Source organism: Astatotilapia calliptera, chromosome 17, assembly GCF_964374335.1.
Source record: "Astatotilapia calliptera chromosome 17, fAstCal68.1, whole genome shotgun sequence".
NCBI classification, from domain to species: domain Eukaryota; kingdom Metazoa; phylum Chordata; class Actinopteri; order Cichliformes; family Cichlidae; genus Astatotilapia; species Astatotilapia calliptera.
The window spans coordinates 7,313,052-7,333,532 of NC_137438.1; the positions used below are offsets into that span (position 1 = coordinate 7,313,052).

General features: G+C 42.3%; 1 protein-coding gene across 2 annotated transcripts in view; it reads left to right on the forward strand.

The window, feature by feature from the left end:
- Positions 1-20,481, forward strand: part of LOC113009498 (receptor tyrosine kinase-like orphan receptor 1) — a 142,838-nt gene that overhangs the window by 112,037 nt on the left and 10,320 nt on the right. For both annotated transcript variants that reach the window (XM_026147809.2, XM_080292009.1), the window contains 4 exons: positions 15,322-15,449; positions 16,649-16,966; positions 17,048-17,293; positions 17,398-17,600. In XM_026147809.2, the coding sequence (XP_026003594.2) occupies positions 15,322-15,449; positions 16,649-16,966; positions 17,048-17,293; positions 17,398-17,600 (895 nt within the window). The remainder of the gene's footprint in view (positions 1-15,321; positions 15,450-16,648; positions 16,967-17,047; positions 17,294-17,397; positions 17,601-20,481) is intronic.

A 20,481-nucleotide genomic window follows, 5' to 3' on the forward strand; every position in this document is an offset into this window, starting at 1 on the left:
AGAAGGTGAACATGCTGTTTGGCTAACCAGTTGCCTTATTTGATATTAACAAAACCCCAAATGCATGCTAACTCTGAAACGAGGTGCAAAAAAGTGTCCTGTTAGTTCAGAGAGATATGCAGGCCCGCCATTTCAAAACCACTCGCCCATTAAACCCCCCAGCCCGCAGCATAGTGCATGTGCTGTTTTTGGTCACAATAGACTCTTACTGAGACTGTGAACTTGTGTGCTGTATTAAGAAACCCTGGATTTTGGTTTCACTTCTTCGCACCTCGGTGCCAGTGTCAACACGGCTGCGGTTCTCTGATGCTGGCCAGGACTGATTATGATTTGCTCTACACCACAAGCATCGCACCCATTCAGACTGAGGGGATGACAGGCCCTCTCAATTTTTGGATGCATTTCTTCTCGACCACATGCTGATTTTCTTCAGCGCTTCAGACTAACACATGGGGCTCTTCTCTCTCTTTTAATTTTAGGAGTAGGGGGAACACATCTGTCACACTGAAAGTCTTTTTTCTTGCCATTCGGACTTGCACGCAAATGGCTCTGTGAGTTTTCTCAACCTGCTTGCAGTTTAATTGGGGTAAGAGCAGTAGCTGGTGGACAGTCCCCTATTTGCTTATGTTCATCTGCAAAACGTGGAACATGAAGCGGGGAAACTTTCTTGGCGAAATTTATAAAAAGGTATTCTGTCCATGTTTGGGTCATTCAATGAAAGCCAGTCAAATCCTCCAGCCTGACCCCATTAAAATAAGCTGGGGTGTGTATCATATAATTCACTGGTGAAATTGTCAAAAAAGGGCATTATAGTTAAAGGTTCAGTGGTCACCTCACCAGGTGAAAAAGCAAGTTATAGCATATTAAAGGTCTCCTTTTTACCTGCATTTGCATATCAGACTCAGCTTCTAGTCTAGTCGTCAAAACATAATCGGTAGGCGCTCTGATGCTTCGTGTTCAAATATGAGTGTGTTTACTGTTCCACTTTGAAAAACAAAGGTTGTTCTGCAGGGACATTTTGAACCTCTGTACTTTGCATAGATTGGGGCCTTTTTCCCCACAAGTAGGCGTGCAAAAAATGCACACTCACAAACTGAGTCAAAGAAGTGCCCACAGAGTTGCTCTTACAAAGCCTATCTCTCTCACGTGTTTAGTTAAGTCCTCGGCGGGGCTTAATTGCCGTCTTGTTTGGGATTCTTTTTAGCGTGGTGCTGATTGATTGGGGATCAGGGCCCTAATATGGCTCATCGGGGACGGGCCCTTTTGACATGCCCTGGTCCCAGAGCACCAGCGGCTGTTTGAAATCAGAGATCCCACCACAGCCTCCCTCCCACAAGCCCCACCTAAATCCTGCCCCACACACTCGGGGGGGGGGGGGCATAAATTGTAGACGGCCTTAGCCATTAAAGCAATTTACATTATTAGGCATTAGACGTGACACACGTCTGTCTTTACACACATGAGTTTTCATACACCACTCTTTATTAACGGAGCTTTCGCACACATGCTTGGACAAGGCCGACTTCCTGTTTCCCAGGTTTCTTTGTGTATGTGTGTTGGTGATCTCGTTGGCAGGTCTGGTCAAGGTCAGATCTGGCAAAGTGTGTGTGTGTGTGTGTGTGTGTGTGTGTGTGTGTGTGTGTGTGTGTGTGTGTGTGTGTGTGTGTGTGTGTGTGTGTGTGTGAGAGAGAGAGATATTTTGTGAATCACAGTTTCTCCCTGAGGGTTAGAAGGTCTACACAGGGTATTTGGGTTTTCCCTGAACTCTGCCCTAAACCTCCCATGAACACACACACACATATACACTTTTGCACAGGAAAAAAGGGAACTGTATGCAGAGAAAGTGCTCTTTCTTTGCCCTTGGTGGTGTGTGAGAGAAACAAATGGGCACAGTGTACGTTGTGTCTATTTCGAGGTTATATAGACGCTTTTGTTAGCAGTTTAGATCGCTGTCCTGCCAGCGAAAGCCAGATGGCATGCAGCACTTAATGTGATCAATGCAGTTTGCGCTGAGAGTGTTATTATCTTCCATCAGTTCAGGTCAGTTTATCAATCAGTTTAGCATTTATTAGTCCTGGCGCCCACCAAATTGCATGCATGTGACCAAAGGCCATTCAGGGTTTTGATAAAGTCTCCTTTTCTGGATTTTCTTGAAAAGCTAGATGAACGCAACCTCACTGGACCAATTCTACAGTTTTATTAGTGTCATTGTGAGGCAGAGAGCCCAGATTACGTATGTTTTTCTGTTTTGATCAGATTCATTCACTGCTGTGAAATGATGTCAAACTCATCTTAGGTGGGCCAGGATAGGGTGAGGTCAAGTATGAGCAAATTTGGGCTGCTGGAGCCTGGTGACAAAACTGATTAAATTATGTTTCTTTTTCCAGCCTGTGTTCAGCTCTGTTTTTGTAAAGACTGTAAGAGATATATTGTATGCCTAGAGTTTACACTGCTCCTGCACTTTAGCAATTTTAAAGTGGACTTTATAAAATGCTGCTGACCCAGTCTTAGCATGAAAACTCTTAGTCTGTGTGGTGAAAAATGACACACAGACACCCATGTTCATGACTGAGTCTTATGAGTCACAAATGAATTTGCCAAATGCATTACAACTGGGATCGCATACCTTTTTGATTTCACCCTTCCCCATAGCCATTGCTTTGTCTGACCACTGATAATGCTTTCTGTAGCACTTTGATACATTCTAACGATACACTTTGACACTTTCACATCATCGTCAGTCCAAAAAAATAAAAATAAACAAAGCCTCCAAAAGTTAACCCACTCAATACATTTATTTTAAGTGTGTTAAGTGATTTTTTTATATACACCATGTAGTACTATGTGGAAAAGCAGAGATATATCAGGATATCCATTTTTTTTATAAAATGTTAGAATCTAAAAAAAAGTTGCATTTGCATTTGTTAATCAGAAAATCTTGAGGACTCGACCGCCTCAATAAGAGCTAAAGTGAAATTATTTGCTATTAGGAGATCATTTTGACTTCATGTCTCTTGGTATAAACACAGAACTCAAAGAATTCCTATTTTAAATTGATGGGGAAATCCCCCAAACAGCAAGGAGGTTTGTTTTTGCAGCCAAGCCAGCAAACACTTTAAACAGTTTTCATCTGATTTGACCTGTGATTCCATACATGCCATTTCCATGTCTAAGTAAACAATCAAATTAAAGTTAATTTAGCTAATGCTTCAGAATAATCCCCAAATATGTGTCTAGTGGTGTTTTGCGCTGGCTTGCTTCTAGAGGGACTTTGACTTTGTTATAATGCAGCTTCGGCTGATAAGCAGTTCGTGTGAGTCGGCGAGGTTCGTGCATGCACAGAAACCTTTTGGTTTGTTGAAATACTATAATGTTTCCTCCATCACAAAAAGGTTCTGTGAACATACACAAAGTTGCACATACGTACACATATATCAAGCACATTGTAAATATATACGACAGCTGTGAGAGGGTTTGCCTGGCGCTTTCACCAAATGAATAGTTGTGTTTGTTTCCACGAGTGCAGGAGCCTTAACTTATCTTATTATTGGAAGGTTGGACCTTGAAGACAAGTCATATCCCTTAAAATACCTTCAGCAAAACCATTTTTGAGTATGCCTGTAAGTTCTTATGTCCGTGTCAAGATTTGTGCTTTACACCGGTTGTCACACAGCAGGTGAATATTGTACTATTATGGCTGGAGCATTCCAATAAATATTTTCTGTTGTACTCACATTCCTTAAGCTTGGTTGTGTGCTTCAGTTTCATCAACATATTACTACTTGCCTGTAGTTCCCAGGAACTCCAGACAAAATGCCTGGATACTCTGAATGTAAAATGTGTTGAGAAACAGCAACACGACTGATGTGTATAGCAAAGGAAAGGGGGTTCCACCTGATCACATTGGGTAATAATTGTTCATTCATCCTAAAAAGAAATTTATAAAGTGAACCAAAGATATATTTTCAGTGACTGGGATCAAAATCCAGTATTTTGCATATTGATTTCTGACACTTTTTACTGTTGTTTCCTTTTAACTGCTCTTACTGCAAACTTTAGCACAGAGGATCTGGTCTTCATTGTTAATCAAACATGCTGCACCTTTGTTCACTCTATCACCTCCTACAAGGACAAAGAGCCAAATTCAACACCGCACCCGGACTGAATATATCCAGCAGTAAATTAAAAAGAGGCTGTAAAAGAAAAGAAAGAAAAAATCTACATGTATTTTATGACATCTGTTATCAACATGCAGTTGAAGAGTATCCCTTTTCTCAAATGTATTTCTTAGACTATCTTTCTAACCCCCAGAACAGTGTTTAAAGTCACAGGCTCAGGTATAGCTCCCTGACATTTTCATTTCGCTAGTGCGAATTTTGAAAGGGTTAATGATGTTAGGGTTTGTTTGGGTTTTTTTACATTGCAGTAGATATAATTTTAAGTTTCACCTTCCTTTTCACCTGAAACCTTTCTACCTTTCTAAAGTGCTTTGCACTTTTGGCAAATCACTTTGTAAACTGCTTTTAAAGGTGCTATATAAATAAAGTGTGTTATCATTTGTAATACTTTTTTTTCCGTGGGAATTGCAGAAAATGTATCCAGTGGACAAAGGCATACAGAAGATACTGTCAGCAGTTCATTAGAAGCTTTGTTTAGTTACAGGAATGTCGTTTAAGGTGGATGTCCTTAAACTGAACATAAGTCTTTTTGTGTGTTTTCTCTGTCATACAGTCCCCAGTGTGTTTAAAGACGGATTATTTATGAGCTTCACAACAGTGTTACCTTTCTCCGTGTCTTTTGTGATTCTTACTCGCTCTCATCAAGGATTATTTCAGTTTCCTCAGGAAGCCGTGCTTGTGTTCAAACATGCACATTCTTGTTCCTTAAGCACCGTCAGTAGCCAGTTAGCCAAAACATGTGTCCTCCTGTCTTTTTTAAGTGTCTGTCTCTGTGTGTTCAGATTGGGATCTGTGATCTAGGCTATAAGCTGTCGTAAATCATGCACAAAAGTGTGTGTGTATATATCTGTGTGTGTGTGTGTGTATATCTGTGTGTCGGGGGGTAGAAGCAGGTTTGCTCCTGGCAGTCTTGTTTCACTCTTCTTTATTTTCTGCTTTCCTTTCTTCTCTCGTCATTATTGTTTCCACACGGATGTTTGCTGGCAGCCTGGAGTCAATTCAAGGAATGCTATTAAGAAAAAAGATAAAGTCAGGAATCTATTTGCAACAGAGATATGGAAAACAAGAATAAAATTTGTAATAGCTCTCCGGGGGGAGAAGACCTCTTACGAAAATAAATTACGAACTGATGTATTTGTTATACTCGACTGACAGTTTGGAATTCAGAGCCCTAATTTTTTGTTACATGGAAGTCAAACATTATAAGGCTGTTTTCCCATTTTGCTGGTCCTTCCTGCTTAAACGACTTTAGATGTTCTGAAAATTATCAACATTTCTATTTTTCAGATATCAGAGCTGCCAGGTTCTTTGTATTTTGTATTTTATTAATCTTTGACCCTCCTTTTAATGTTCTTCATCACACTTTTTCCTTTACTTTCCTTTGCTTTGGGTTATAGTTTTTGCTAAGGCATTCATGTGGCTATTCAAGCGAAAACCCTCCAGCCCTCTCCTCCTCAGGCAGCAAATTCGACTCTGTGACCCCTGAGCTCTGTTTGCTTGTATGTATGCGTCTGCCGAAAAACCACTGGGTTTATGTCAGGCTTAAGCAGACATATTGCCTCCTATACTCCTAATTGACAGACAGATTGACACCTTCACTGCCCAAACCCTCCACCCTCCAGGACCTCTGAGTCCCTTCTGCCCTCTGGGAAAGTGATGTCACCAGGTCAGGAGTTTTGTGAGGAGTGATGGGATTGATGTCGGTTCCTTTCCTGCATGTTGAACTCTTGTATTAAACTTTTCTGGGTCTTATAGCAGAGCGCAGTGCAACACCAGCATCTATATCTGGGAGTCATTTTTGCGTTATTATAGACAAGATAAGTATCTAAGTTGCATTCAGTGAAGTGTTTTACAAAAATAATTTTCTAGGTTTTATCTCAATTCAAGAGTTATTCAAACAGACAGCTTAATGAAAGCTTTAGCTTTTATTTTTCAAAGTCACTAATCACTGCACTGGCTTTTCAGTAAAAATCAGTTGAAGTATGTGCAAGAATTCTATATTTGGCATTAGCAGAGAAACAAAGACTGCGACTGTAGACTATGTTCAGACCAAGTGATAAGCAATGAGACTGAAAAATGAAGCCAGAGTAAAAATATTCAAAGGGTCAAAGCCACTGAGTAACTAACTTTGTTTCGGAATAATTCTCTATTTTGTTGTCTTATTTCATTGTTTTATGTAAACAACACTCTTCTTCCATATTTATTGATACAAAGTTGCTCTTGTAAAAGAGGAAATTTTTTTAAAGTGAAGTTGTTCACAGTTTTCCAAAATGTCTGGTTTTGATTCTTTGGCACCTGGTCTCTTCAGAAGTGTACCCTTTCTGCTGGTCAGTGGAGCACAGATGCTACACCTTAAATATGACTCATTAGGAGAGAATTCTAATGTCTAAACCCCGGTTACAGTCGCAGTGAGATAAATATCTAGAGAGAGAGATTTTTTTTTTATATTAGCACATAATTAGCTGGTTTCCACTGCATCATCCTTTTTAACCTAGCTAGCATTAGCTCACAGCTTATATGGTCACTCCAGTGTTTGGTTACTTGTCTCTTAAAAGGCCATAGAGGCTCCAAAACAGTAGTCCACAAACCAAACCAGTGACACATCCATGTTTTATACACTTTGCCTTAGACCCACTGTCTGTGTGCTTAAAAGTGCAGCCTCCCCATTTATTTAAATGATACCAGACTGAGTGGGTAGCCAGGCAGGCAGTAAAATAACAGCTGGATCATCTGTAAACGGCAGACACTGAATTCCCCATTTGTACTGTTTACCCCGTTACTGTTTATATTAATACTGTGATACAAAACCACAGAAGAAGAAACCTTCTTCCTCCTAGTATTATAAAGCTTCATTCATGGTTTTGGCACCCAATAAACCCTCATACTGATGGCTATATTAATCAAGCTTAGCATTCAGGCAGTTTCGACCATACTACCAAAGTTTTGCTATGCTGGATGGAAAAAAACTGTGATTTTGATTTTGTTTTCAGAGAAGCCTCCTTATTTTTTTCCCTTTTTAAAAAAATGCACACCAGCTCAAATTAATCCCTCATGTTTGTTCTTACATCCTTCTTCTCTTAGCGCTCTGTTAGTTTCCTTCTCTCTGACAGAAGCCTCTATTGTTGCAGTCAGCGAGCAGCAGTAACATGATGACCAAGAGGGCCTTCTCTCTCCATTGTATCCTGATGCAGTGCCTCAGTTTGCCCTCACTTGCTGTTCATTCCCAGTGTGGTCACGGGCCACTGGCAGCCACAGATCCCAGTCAGCCTCAGCCTCTGGTGGCCATTTTGGCTCCCTGTCAGTAAGAGATCATTACACAGCCCTACTGTGATAATGAAATCACGAGTGCACACCAATGGAGAGAGCCCAACATGCTGACGAATGCGTGTAGATTTCACCTGCTGCACAGACAAATTGAAAAACGGAGACTTAGATGCACTTGTGCATCTCCAGATGCACACGTGCCGTCTGATTTGTTGTTGGGCATCTTTAATCTGTTGCAAACATACATAGCGTCTAACACATAAATTTGCAAACAGTTGTATTCAAGTGATACAATACAACTCATGAGCTTTACTGGGCATATCCAACCAGTCACCTTCTTTTCTGACTCTCTTTAGATGATTTGCACATCATTGCACTTTGGCTTCTTTTACATGACAATTATGAATTTATACAACGTAATATGTATAATGGGTTGGTAACAAAAAGGTACATTATCAACTAAATTTGCAGGTTTAGAGCAGCAAAAAGTTATTGGTCATGTTAGACCTCCTGATTCTGTCAAAGCATTTATTATTCCTGTCAAACCAGGATGAGAGTGATTAAATAAAAACTAGTTTAGGGGCATCCCTAATCAGGATACAACAGCTGTGACCTCATGTTGCTAGCAGCTCATCTCCTCTTCACTCAGCACCCAGAGCAGCTAATGGAAACAAAACCCTAAAATCTAAAGTGTCATCACGATTTCCCTCCCCCTTCTCATTATCCTCAAATCCTTTCCTTTCCATAGCATGCTCCAACAAAGAGCATTGAGATTCACATCCCTTTACCCCACAACTCAGCACAAACCCATCATCACAGACTTCTTATGGGGAAACACTCGAGCTTATATCCTCAAGGCTTAAAGGTTTCTTTCATTATCAGAACCCTACACCAAAGTTTAATCCTCAAATGAGACCAGGACGAGGCCGCTTGTCATATTCTGTCACACCACCTCCTCCCACCACAACTCTTCATATTCATGAAGCAGATGTGAGGAAGCAGTTTAAGAACCTGAATGCTCGGAAAGCTCCCGGCCCAGACGGTGTGTCTCCTGCCACCCTCAGACACTGTGCAAACGAGCTGGCCCCAGTGTTTTCTGGCATTTTCAACTCCTCACTGCAGGCATGTCATGTGCCTGCCTGCTTCAAGTCCTCCACCATAATCCCTGTCCCCAAGAAATCTAGGATCACTGGACTAAATGACTACAGACCCGTGGCTCTGACATCTGTGGTCATGAAGTCTTTTGAGCGCCTAGTTCTCTCCCATCTCAGGACCCTCACGGCCCCCCTCCTGGACCCCCTGCAGTTTGCATATAGAGCCAACAGGTCTGTAGACGACGCCATCAACATGGCCCTACACTTCATCCTGCAGCATCTGGACTCCCCAGGAACCTACGCCAGGATCCTGTTTGTGGACTTCAGCTCTGCCTTCAACACCATCCTTCCAGACCATCTCCGAGACAAGCTTTCCCAGATGAATGTGCCTGATCCCATCTGCCGGTGGATCACTGACTTCCTGACGGACAGGAAGCAGCATGTGAGGCTGGGAAAGAATGTCTCGGACTCCCGGACCATCAGCACCGGCTCCCCTCAGGGCTGTGTTCTTTCTCCTCTGCTCTTCTCCCTGTACACCAACTGCTGCACCTCCACCCACCAGTCTGTCAAGCTAATCAAGTTTGCAGATGACACCACCGTTATTGGACTCATCTCGGACGGGGACGAGTCTGCCTACAGGAGGGAGGTTGAACGTCTGGTGTCCTGGTGCAGCCACAACAACCTGGTGCTGAATGCCCAGAAGACAGTGGAGATTATTGTGGACTTCAGGAAGCACACAGCCCCATTCCCCCCCATCATCCTGTCTGACACCCCCATCACCTCTGTGGACTCATTCCGCTTCCTGGGTACCACCATCACCCAGGACCTGAAGTGGGAGCCCACCATCACCTCCGTCATCAAGAAAGCCCAGCAGAGGATGTACTTCCTGAGGCAGCTGAAGAAATTCAACCTGCCAACACGGACGATGATGCAGTTCTACACTGCAATCATCGAGTCCATCCTCACCTCCTCCATCACCGTGTGGTACGCTGGAGCCACTATCAGGGACAAACAGAGACTGCAGCGTGTTGTGCGCTCTGCTGAGAAGGTGATTGGCTGCAGACTCCCATCTTTGCAGGACCTGTACACCTCCAGGACATTGCGGCGTGCAGCTCGGATCTCAGCTGACCCTTCTCACCCTGGACACAGTCTGTTTGACCTGCTCCCCTCAGGCAGAAGGCTCCGGTCCATTCGCACCAGAACCTCTCGCCATAAGAACAGTTTCTTCCCCTCTGCTGTTGGACACATGAACAATAACCATATGACTGTTCCCGCCACTAACACATGACCCTACGCTGTGTTCACTGCATCATTCTATGTTTGGCACTGATCACCACCTGCACTCATGTATATATCTTTCAACGTAGCACTCTTAATTCTTATTCTCATGTATATATCTCATGTATATCTCATGCACATATCTTTCCACGTAGCACTTTTAATTCTTATCCCTACTTTTATTTTTTTCCATGTCTATTTAAGTGCTATTTATGACAGCATGTTTGCACTGAAGCACCGCAGCAATTTCCTAATGTTGTAAACCTGCTCAACATTTGGCAATAAACCCCTTTCTGATTCTGATTCTGGAGTAAAGAAAGTGTGTGCTCATTCGTGTCACAGCCTTTTTGAGCTGTGTTCATGTTCTGTGTTCATTGGTCGGACAGTTATCTTCACTGCCATGTGTCCCACTAATGAATAAAAATCGTCACGGAAAAGTTAAAGCAGATAAGAGTGAAGACGAGTCATCACATTGGAAAGTGGAACTGGGAGAGTTTGCGGAATCTGTGGAAATCCTGAGAACTTTGGTCGTTTTGATGAATATGGTTTAAAAAATCCAGATTGAACAACTTATTAGAGATATTCAGAGTTGACTCAACATTTTTTAACATTCTTCCTTAACTGAAAACTCTCCCTTTCCTGATAATTCTATGTTTGTGTTAAACCACAGCCCTTAAATCCCGGAACGTGTCTGTGTCATTGTACTGATGTTCTGACACAGTATTAGTCAAGAGATCAGAGAGAAGACATCAAAACGAGCCCACTCCATCCTATCATCAGTTTGTGGTTTATATGTTTCATTGTCCAAGCACGTGTGTTTCTGCCTATGAAAAACTGAAAATGTACAGTGCAAAGGTTTTGAGCCACTCCTAATTTCTTTAGAATTTGCTTCTAGGAGCCAGACTTTCTTGTGATGTTTATTAAAATGGTCTTGAGCAACGATTCTCGGTGCTTTTTCACAGTTGTTTGGACATTGGCTGCTTTTTCACAGTGTAGTCCGTGCACCTGACCAGTTCAAGCAACTGACTGCTGACCTATGGCTTGTTCAAGCATAAAAAGGCACCTTACTCAAATGATGAATCAGTGTTGTGTCAAAACATAATCGAAAACTTCGCAAGGTACCAATTTGAAATTGCAACTTTGGGCTAGCAGCCTGTAGCAATTGTTCCCATTTATCTAGCAACATCAAACAAAAAACTTAAATGGCCTTCAAGGAAAACTATTCCTGAAGACTACTTAAAGAAATTATAAGAAAGATGCCAAAGGGAATTCAGGCAGTGATGAAAAATAAAGGTGGCCAAATACCAAATACTGACTCTCACACTACAATTGTACAAACTCTGTTTTTGCTTTCTATACTTTATTTCCATGTAGGCTTGCACATGTTTTAATATATCCCTGCACCTATTTCCAATTTTGCTAGCAAAACATAAAGAAATTTGAAGTGGCTCAAGACACAATATTGTAAATATGTCCATGTTCTTTTCCTTGTAATCCTAATTTTAGTTTACAGAATGACTCCAGAGCTGCTGTTTGAGTCTGATGGTTTACCACATTGGTTCAAATTAAAACATCTCAACACCTATTAGATGGATTACCATGCAATAATATGCAGATGTTGGATTATGTTACCTTATGTATTTGACAATCTCCTAGCACCACCGTGTGGATTTACATTTGGGATTTCGAGTGAGACGTCCTGAAAACATAAAGCAGTGTTAGCTTGGTTTTTATAACAGTGCCAAAATAGTTAGTATGGATAGGATCAGTCTTGTTCTCTTATTGGATGCTTTCAAATTTATATAAAACTCACCTCCCACTTTATTAGGTACACTTGCTCAACCGGTCATTAACAAATAACTAATCAGCTAATGACATGACAGTAACCCTTTAGCCATGCAGACATGGTCAAGATGAGCTGCAGAAATTCAAACCAAGCATTGGAATGGAAAAGAAAGCTGAACAAAGACTGTGGCATGGTTGTTGGTGCTAGATGTGCTGAAACTGCTGATATACTGGGATTTTGACACACAACACTGTCAGATCTCAGTCCAATTTGGCATGCGGTGGAAGGGGAGAAAAATGTGCACCAACTGCTTCATGCTCTCACGCTAGTATGGATAAAATCTTGTGCCACCAAGAATTAAAGCTGTTTTGAAAGGACGGTTATAATGGGGTCCAACCAGGTAATAACAACATGTACGTAGGTGTTTTTGTACTTCCATTCTTCAACAACCATCCACCCATCCAACGTCTTCCATTTGTCCAATTCAGGGTTGCTTCATGTGGCTCACATGAGCTAGATGTTCCATTTATATCCATCTCCCTATTTATTTATTTCGAGCGTGAAAAAAGTAAATAAATACTTGAATTACATATGAATCGAATGAGTTGAACTCTATATCTTTTCTACACACCTATTGTGCAAATGTATTTACCACACAGGTCTGGTAAATACTAGTCTCTATTTAATACTGTGGATGTTAACCTGGGTGTTGGGTGGAAAAAGACCATGGCTGCTCAGCAAGCACTTCCCTGAATAAATAATGAGGTCGGAAAAAATGTAATTGGACAATGCATCAGTGTCTTCAGCACCTTGTTTAGGCTCTGTGGTGAGGCTCGTCTTTCTGTTTATATCTGGATTATAGATCGAGTCTGGAACGGAGAAGGCTCCCTTTGTAATTAACTGTTATAAAACATTATACAGAGGGCCCGTGGCGTTAGTGTGTAAAATCAAAGGCCTGAACAGTTATTCACTGTTTACACAAATAGCAACCGCGCTTAGCTTTCCCCTGCTCGGGATAGCTTACACTGACACACACAAACACATGAGAAAATAAATGGACAAGAAAACACCGAGAGAGGTTTTCGGAAAACCTCAGATGTCTCACAGTGATTAGGTTTTCGTAGATGTGTCTATCGCTCTTCGAACATGCTGTTATCCATTCCTTCCCTACCAGACGAGATGCTTTAATCATCTTCTTAGACATGGTCTTGGAAGCTCCGTTGATTTGGAAACCAGTGAAAGAAGCTAAAATACAGGAAGCCCAGTGAGGGCGACTTGGGATTCAAGCGGAGCCGCTTTGGTTTAGGGCGTTCTGACTTGCAGTAGTTATAATTTGCCCGCGGGGATCTGGCTGCACTGCGGTGGATCGTCTCCTCTCCCTTGTCATTTGCTTGTCTGTGTGTGGCTTCATGCTAGTGTGGATGTTTGTGTCCACCGTTCTCTGTGACGCACAACCAAACTAACCTCTGGGTTGCCTGGACACACTCCAGCCCTCGCTCTTTATCCCGTTTGTGTATGTTTTCTCATGCCAGAGCTACCTTTTTTTATGTTCCGCTTCATTACGTTCAAAAATGGCAGGAACCTAACCAATTGTAAGTCTCTCAAATTATTCAATTATTACTGCTTACAATTACCAGACACTCCCTTTATTGCTTTCACCTAAACACAGGCGGCTCTTCCCCAAAAGGGTGAAAAACATCCAAAGGAGTATCAGTTTGTGCATTTGCGGCTTGTTGAAGGGGTGCTAAGCCCTCTGCAGGCCCACCGCAACATGAAGTCATTATTACTGCATATTTTAGTAGGAAATTACATATTCCGGGGATAAAATCTGTTTAAACCTGCATTAAGTTGTAAAGTTACCCTATCTCTGAGGAATCGGCAGTATGCAGACCGCTGCCCTGGTAGTCATGTGTGTGAGTGTGGGTGTGTGTGTGCATGAGTGTGTGTGTGAGTGTGTGTCCATGTCTGGAAAGCCCATTTAAGATCTGCACAGACAGGGAAAGGGGGTTAACTGACCTTGGCCCTTCAGTCACTTAACACTCCACAGAGAGAGGTAACCTACTGACCTCACACTCACACCAAACCAGGATGGGGGAATGTGTGTGCAATTTTTATAGCTTGTGGAGTAAAATTAGTGCTTTTCGCACTTTGTACCATCTCTTGTAAACCATCCAACTCTCATTAGCAAAAGTGACGTTTCTGTAAAGCTGTAATAAAAGAATGATGTGCAAAAGAAGTAGAGAAGCAGTTAAATTCTCACTAGGCTGCTACTCAATAGTGTTTTTTAAACCCCCATATATGGTGGCCCTGAAAGGTCAAACAGACTGCAAGTTAAGGAAACACTAAGTAAATAGAAAAATGCAGCAAAAGCGTAGAAAACACAACAGAAGTTGAATAAAACAGAAGTAGAAAAAACAAAATCCAGAAATGTTTCTGGGGACACAATAATGTGATGGACCAGCCACAGAACGGACAGAAATCAAAAAATACGGAGGCGTCATTAAAAGCATTTGAGGATTCATCAATGTTATGTGTTATATTGTTGTTTTAATTGCACACTTTCATATAATACTGTAGGTAGTTTGCTATTGGCCATCTACTGTTGGCTTGTCATTTGTGCAACTCTTCCGTCACATTATTGTCTCCCCAAAAACATTTGTGTGTTGCTTTGTGATTATTAGCAACTTTTTTTCTATTTCTATTGGGGTTTTTATTCAGTTTTATTTTGTGTGCTTTTTCAGCATTTTTCTATTTGCTGGTGTTTTCATAAGCTGCGGTCCAATCGACCTCTCGGGGCCACCTTACCTATCAGAGTCGAAATGTTTGACTATTGGTGTTATTGTTCAGCCAATCACAGCTGAGGCCTGTGTCTTAGCTGTGATTGGCTGCACTTTAAGTTAAATATATTAAAAATGTCATAGTCTAGCTGCTTCTGTTCGCCATTACTCAGGCAGCAGGTCTGCACCATGAGGATATACTTCATATATGCAGTGGCATCGTGGACTCGCCTATACCACATATTGCAGTTGTGCCTGGTCTTAACGTCCCATATGGTATGACTTAAAGCGCATGACAAAGTGATCTCACACTGAGCGAGTGGTCTGCCGGTGAGCGTGGGCTTTGTGTGTGTGTGTGTGTGTGTGTGTGTGTGTGTGTGTGTGTGTGTGTGTGTGTGTGTGTGTGTGTGTGTGTGTGTGTGTGTGTGTGTGTATGGAGAAAGAATAAAAAAGCACAGAGAGTGAGACAGGAAGGGGAGAGGATGATGATGACTGTGTTAAGCGGGATAAGAATCGTTACATTAACGAGGAAATTAAAAGAAATGCCCCAAAAGAAGCTCACTGAGTGGAGTTGCATAGCTGTAGAAACAAGGTTGCTCTCTTTCTCCTTTCATATGTTTTAAATTGTGGCTCAGAGTGACGACTCTCTGACGCAACACGAATAAAGTCCGACGTGAGATATTAATTCTTAAAGCAGTTTACTGTGAATAAGGACATTTATGTGTATTAGATATCTGCCTTTGAGTTTGCCTGATCTGTAGCCAAGCAAAGGCAGCAAGGAGCAGCCTTTCCCTCCACAGAAGTGGAACTAGTTGGTCTTGTGGGATATGCTAATGTAGACTGACCTCTAGTGGTTTTCCTGTGAAAGAGTCGATGAAATTGATTCATGTTGTTCAGACGAACTTTAAAAGCACCCTCTCTTTCTCGCCCCTCTGACCTCTCAGCAACGGGTTTCCTGAAGATGGATTCTGCCAGCCGTACAGAGGCATAGCCTGCGCCCGCTTTATCGGCAACCGCAGCATTTTTGTCGACTCGCTGCAGATGCAGGGGGAGATTGAGACCCAGATCACAGGTGAGTTTGAGCGGGCTAAACCTCCTTCGAGCCAACACAAATCGAATTAATGTTTTGAGAATAGATTAAATTTACTTCTACATCCATCATAAATACATATTCATTCATAAGAAACGTTTGATTAGTTTGTGTGTACAGGCTTAACTTGATGAAGATGATTCCATGTTACTAAATATTTAGTTCCTGCAGATTCAAGAAAGACAACTGAACACAATCAATGACCAAAGGGCATACAGTACTGTGCAAAAGTCTTGAGCCAAAAGTCATTTCTTTATGCTTTGTTTGAAAAATTGGAATAAGTGCCGCTTCTTCTGTCCTTGCTCTTGATGGCAGATGGCACCTGCATTTTTGGTAGATTCAATTAAATGGGAGAAAATTATGTCTTTCAGAGACATAATTTGTCTCTAAAAGACAAATAATACTGATAATACTGATAATACTGAAGAGACTGAAACTGCCAAACTCTTTTAGAGACATAATTTGCTGCTAAAAATAAAAAAGATGTAGTAATTCAATAAAAACTTTGTGTAAATTCAGATTTTTCAGAAGGTAATCATAATTAATATGCTCCAGGAAGGAAGCAGAACGTCACTTAGAGAGTTCAAAGGGAGTTCACCACTCAGTATGAATCACATGTGGCCGACACACTGTTTCCAGTGTTGTTACACGTCTGTGTCTCAGCGTGTGTGCTTTTTGTTTTATGCGTATGCATGCGTTTGTCCTCAGAGGTCATTATTGATTATATCCGTGCAACAGTTCAGGGAATGACGCAGGCCATGAATCCAGAGCCTGATCTGAAACATCAAGGACGAGTGATAATTGAGATTTATGGCGCCACAGAGTCGTAACAGGCCAACAGTAGGACTGTAAATCATATCAGAGTCCAGATTCAGCATCTTGAATTTAATGTCACACTTACTGATCTCTATGTTCCTTTTTACTCAAGCAACATGTGCTGGAGAAACATTTGGATGGTTGTCAGGTTCACTTGGCCGCTTTTTATTCGCGTCTCCTCTTCATCGTAGTCGCCGTAGTGATAATGACAGCCGCAGCAATGCACATGTTTGCAATAAGTGAACAGCATCGCTGTGCGCGAGTCGTGCATTTAAAGTATGAAATTCTCTGTTTTTATTCAGTCTCCTAATTCTTCGTTATTTAGAAACTTTCAAGCAGCTGAAATTGAATCCTCTCGTTCCCAGCGGCCTTCACCATGATCGGGACGTCCAACCATTTGTCTGACCGCTGCTCGCAGTTCGCCATCCCTTCCCTCTGCCACTTTGCCTTCCCAACGTGCGACCGCAGCTCGGGGTCCGACAAACCCCGTGACCTCTGTAAGGACGAATGCGAGATCCTGGAGAACGACTTGTGTAAAACCGAGTACATCATCGCCCGCTCCAACCCGATAATACTGAAGAGACTGAAACTGCCAAACTGCGATGACCTGGCTACTTCCGACAGCCCCGAGGCCGCCAACTGTCTGAGGATCGGGATCCCTATGACAGAGCCTATTAACAAGAGTGAGACATGTTCATGTGGCAATTGTAATGATTTACTGTGTTGACGCTGCTAAAACATCATTGTCTGTTATATTCCACCAGATCACAAATGTTATAACAACAGTGGGGTAGACTACAGAGGGACGGTAAGCATAACCAAGTCAGGGCGTCAGTGTCAGCCGTGGAACTCCCAGTATCCTCACAGCCACAACTACCAGGCTGTGCGCTACCCGGAGCTTAACGGAGGACACTCGTACTGCCGCAACCCAGGGAACAAACACGAGGCCCCCTGGTGCTTCACACTAGATGAGGGGGTCAGAATGGAGCTCTGCGACATACCCCTCTGTGGTGAGACACTAGTTTTAAATCGTAGTTTGCGATGTTGCCTTTGTGACACATGTGTGACATGTGAAATGACATGATTCCCCTCTCTCGATGTCCCATCTGTTTAGACCATAAGGAGTCTGGCATTGAGATCTTGTACATCCTGGTTCCCAGCGTGGTAATCCCCTTAGCCATCGCGTTGCTCTTCTTCTTCATCTGCGTGTGCCGCAACAACCAGAAGTCCTCCAGGCCTCCCGTGACGCGCCAACCCAAACCCGTCCGCGGCCAGAACGTTGAGATGTCCATGCTCGCGACTGCATACAAGCCTAAGGTAGGGAGCGTTACAGTCACAGCAGATGGCACTCAGGGTGGGGAATAAATGACGGAGGGCCTTCCTGGTAATCCTGCAGATTACCGTTTATTTCTGCAGATATAGAACACTTTTTACATGTAATATCAACGCAAAAATTAAACACTGTAAACTTCACGATTTTGAAGTGGACACTAAGTGCATCATCACGCTGTTGTGTAATGACTGTAAAGAGGCTGTCGTTTGGCATGCAAACAGACTGCAGAAGGAGTCAAAACACTGGCACAGCCCTCTGTGTGTCATTAGGGATATGTCACGGCATGCCGGGGTTACTGGCTTGAGTGTGTGTGGAAACGACCTGTCTCAGACAAAGCATCAGATCCGTCATCAGAGCTCAGCAGGTTCAGGAATGTTCAACTGCAGCCCACCACCTCCCTCCTGTTTATTTCTCACTGTCTCTTTTTCCACACCCTTCCCTTACACTTCTCCTTATCCTTGGTCCTCTCACTTAATTCATCTTTTTAAGTGTGCCTATGCCAAGAGGCACACTTATTACTATTCGTCGGCTTTATTATTCTTATTCTTATTTTTCCGCTTGGTGGAAAACTCCATATCCCACAATTCTGCCGAGTAAAACAATGGCGGCTACCTCTTCGTTTTATATATGTTTTTTATTAGTGTTTCTAGGTCACAAAATAAACTTTAAAGATATTTTCAGGTGAGAATGTAGGTGTGTAAACTTCAAATAGCTGCTCGTTTTATCAAGACATCCCATATTAGCAAGTTCTCTTACGTGTTGCTGCTAGCTAGCTAGCGCGGCTAGCGACCCTTAGCTAAAAAGCACCCGGGCTTCGCTTACAGTGAGGCGGCACTAACTCCTTTCACCCCCCCCCCCCCCCCACCCCGATCGCTCGCAAACAGTCTGTGTTTCAGTGGACTTATATTTCGTTTATATGGGCCGATGATGCTGGTCGATGTGGGAAAAATAACTGAGTTGTTGGGTGGTGGCTAACGCGGAGCTACAACAGAGGGCAGCTAGCCACCGGTGTATGTCTCTTTCCCCTCATATGTGGGGAAAGAGACATATGAGGCGGCGAGGCGGCCGCCGATCGACCAGTGGTGGCTAACGGAGCTCAATCGTGGATAAGGGAAACCGAAGGCAGGAGAAGCAGGCGGCTGTCGGTCAGAGCGTGAGGTGAACTGAATTTCAGGTAAGAAGTTATGAACTGCACTCTATTTGGGTCAGATATAAACCGAGTTTAGGTGTAGTTTATTTTCCTTGTGCTGACAGTTACAATAACTCGTTCTGCGTGCTAGCTAGCACGACAGCTGTGTGCACGCTAAGTTACTGATGTTGAACGTTATGACAGCCTCCCCTGTCATTCTCTCGCCTGTTGAAACTTCAATCATGAAACTGATCAATGATCGGCTTTTCTCTTGTTTGTTTATTGCGCTAAACAACAGCAGCACGTTTAAGCTTGATCAGCTGTTGTTAGAATTCATTTGATTTTAATTTCTAGTATCAGCTGATGTTTGCTGGAGCCACAGCTGTAAAAAAAAGGGCTGGTCCTAACCATGAGATGTCCTTACTGAGTCATCAGAGCTGAACTGGTGATGGAGAAACAGGTTTACCTTTTAGGTGACATGAATGAGTTGAAGGAAAGTTATCAACTGTTTCTGAGAGACAAATAACACCAAGCTCCTTTTTTTGTGTAGCTGACAGCTGGTAACTGTGCAGGGGCGGATCTAGCAAAGCTTTTGCCAGGGGGCCAGGTGGGGCATTAACAGGGAAAGGGGGACACAAAGATATACTTTTCTTTCTTGCTCTCATATAAAATATTTACCTTTTATTAAATAGTTATCTGAATCTTACAACCAAAGTTTGTATACTAATACACAAGATTGGCTGTAGACCATTGTTAATCATTCAGAACACTGTGTAAAAATAACAAAAAACAAAAAGTGAATGCAAAAGTGCATAAATATTTATTTTACGTGTCTGATGTGTGTGGCAGGGCGTGGTCTGCAGTGCCGCTGCAGGGGAGGTGGACCCACGGGCGTAAAGTCTGTGCTCTCTCGGCTGGTTTTTTTTTTTGGTGTGTGTTGGGCTGTGAGTTGAAAAGCTACAGCCGGCTGTGTGGGTACACCAACCATGTGTGAAAAGTGGTCCATAACGTAATGCTTCAAAGCGTGTTCATGCAAACATTGTCGGGTCTGCCGTGGTACAATGGGACTTCTGCTCATGAACCTCTGTGCACAGCGTCTGCAAATCGGGGCTGTACGAAGTCACCTCATCTTTACACAAAACTGTAAGCTGTCATCTGTGAGGTGCGAGCGGTGTTTGTTTTTACCATAGTTCATGGTGGAGAATGGCTGCTCTGCTGAGTTTTGCTCTCTGTAGCCGTATGAATGGCAAACCTGTACATTCGATAATTTTTAATCCTACAACTGTTTACAACTTGCATAGTTCCCATTATTTCTGTAAAGTTATTTATTTCATATTCTGTATAGTTTTTCATATTTATATCCTGTTCATAGCCTGTACATAGCTTGTACTCACTACAGCCTGTACATACTTATAGTTATAGAATATTCACAACATACTTCATACCGTGTACATTATAACATTCCATAATAGACCCATTTCTGTAATATACTTACATATCTATATTATTGCTAATATATATTGTAATATATCTATATCACTAAAGCACTTCTGAATGGATGCCAACTGCATTTCGTTGCCCTGTACCTGTGCATGACAATAAAGTTGAATTCTATTCTATTCTATTCTAAACTACACTGATTAGCATAGACACACTTAAAATTTCTTCTGAAATTTTCACTTTCTAGTATTTATTTAATATTTCTTTATGTTATAAAAATGACTTTGAATCCTGAT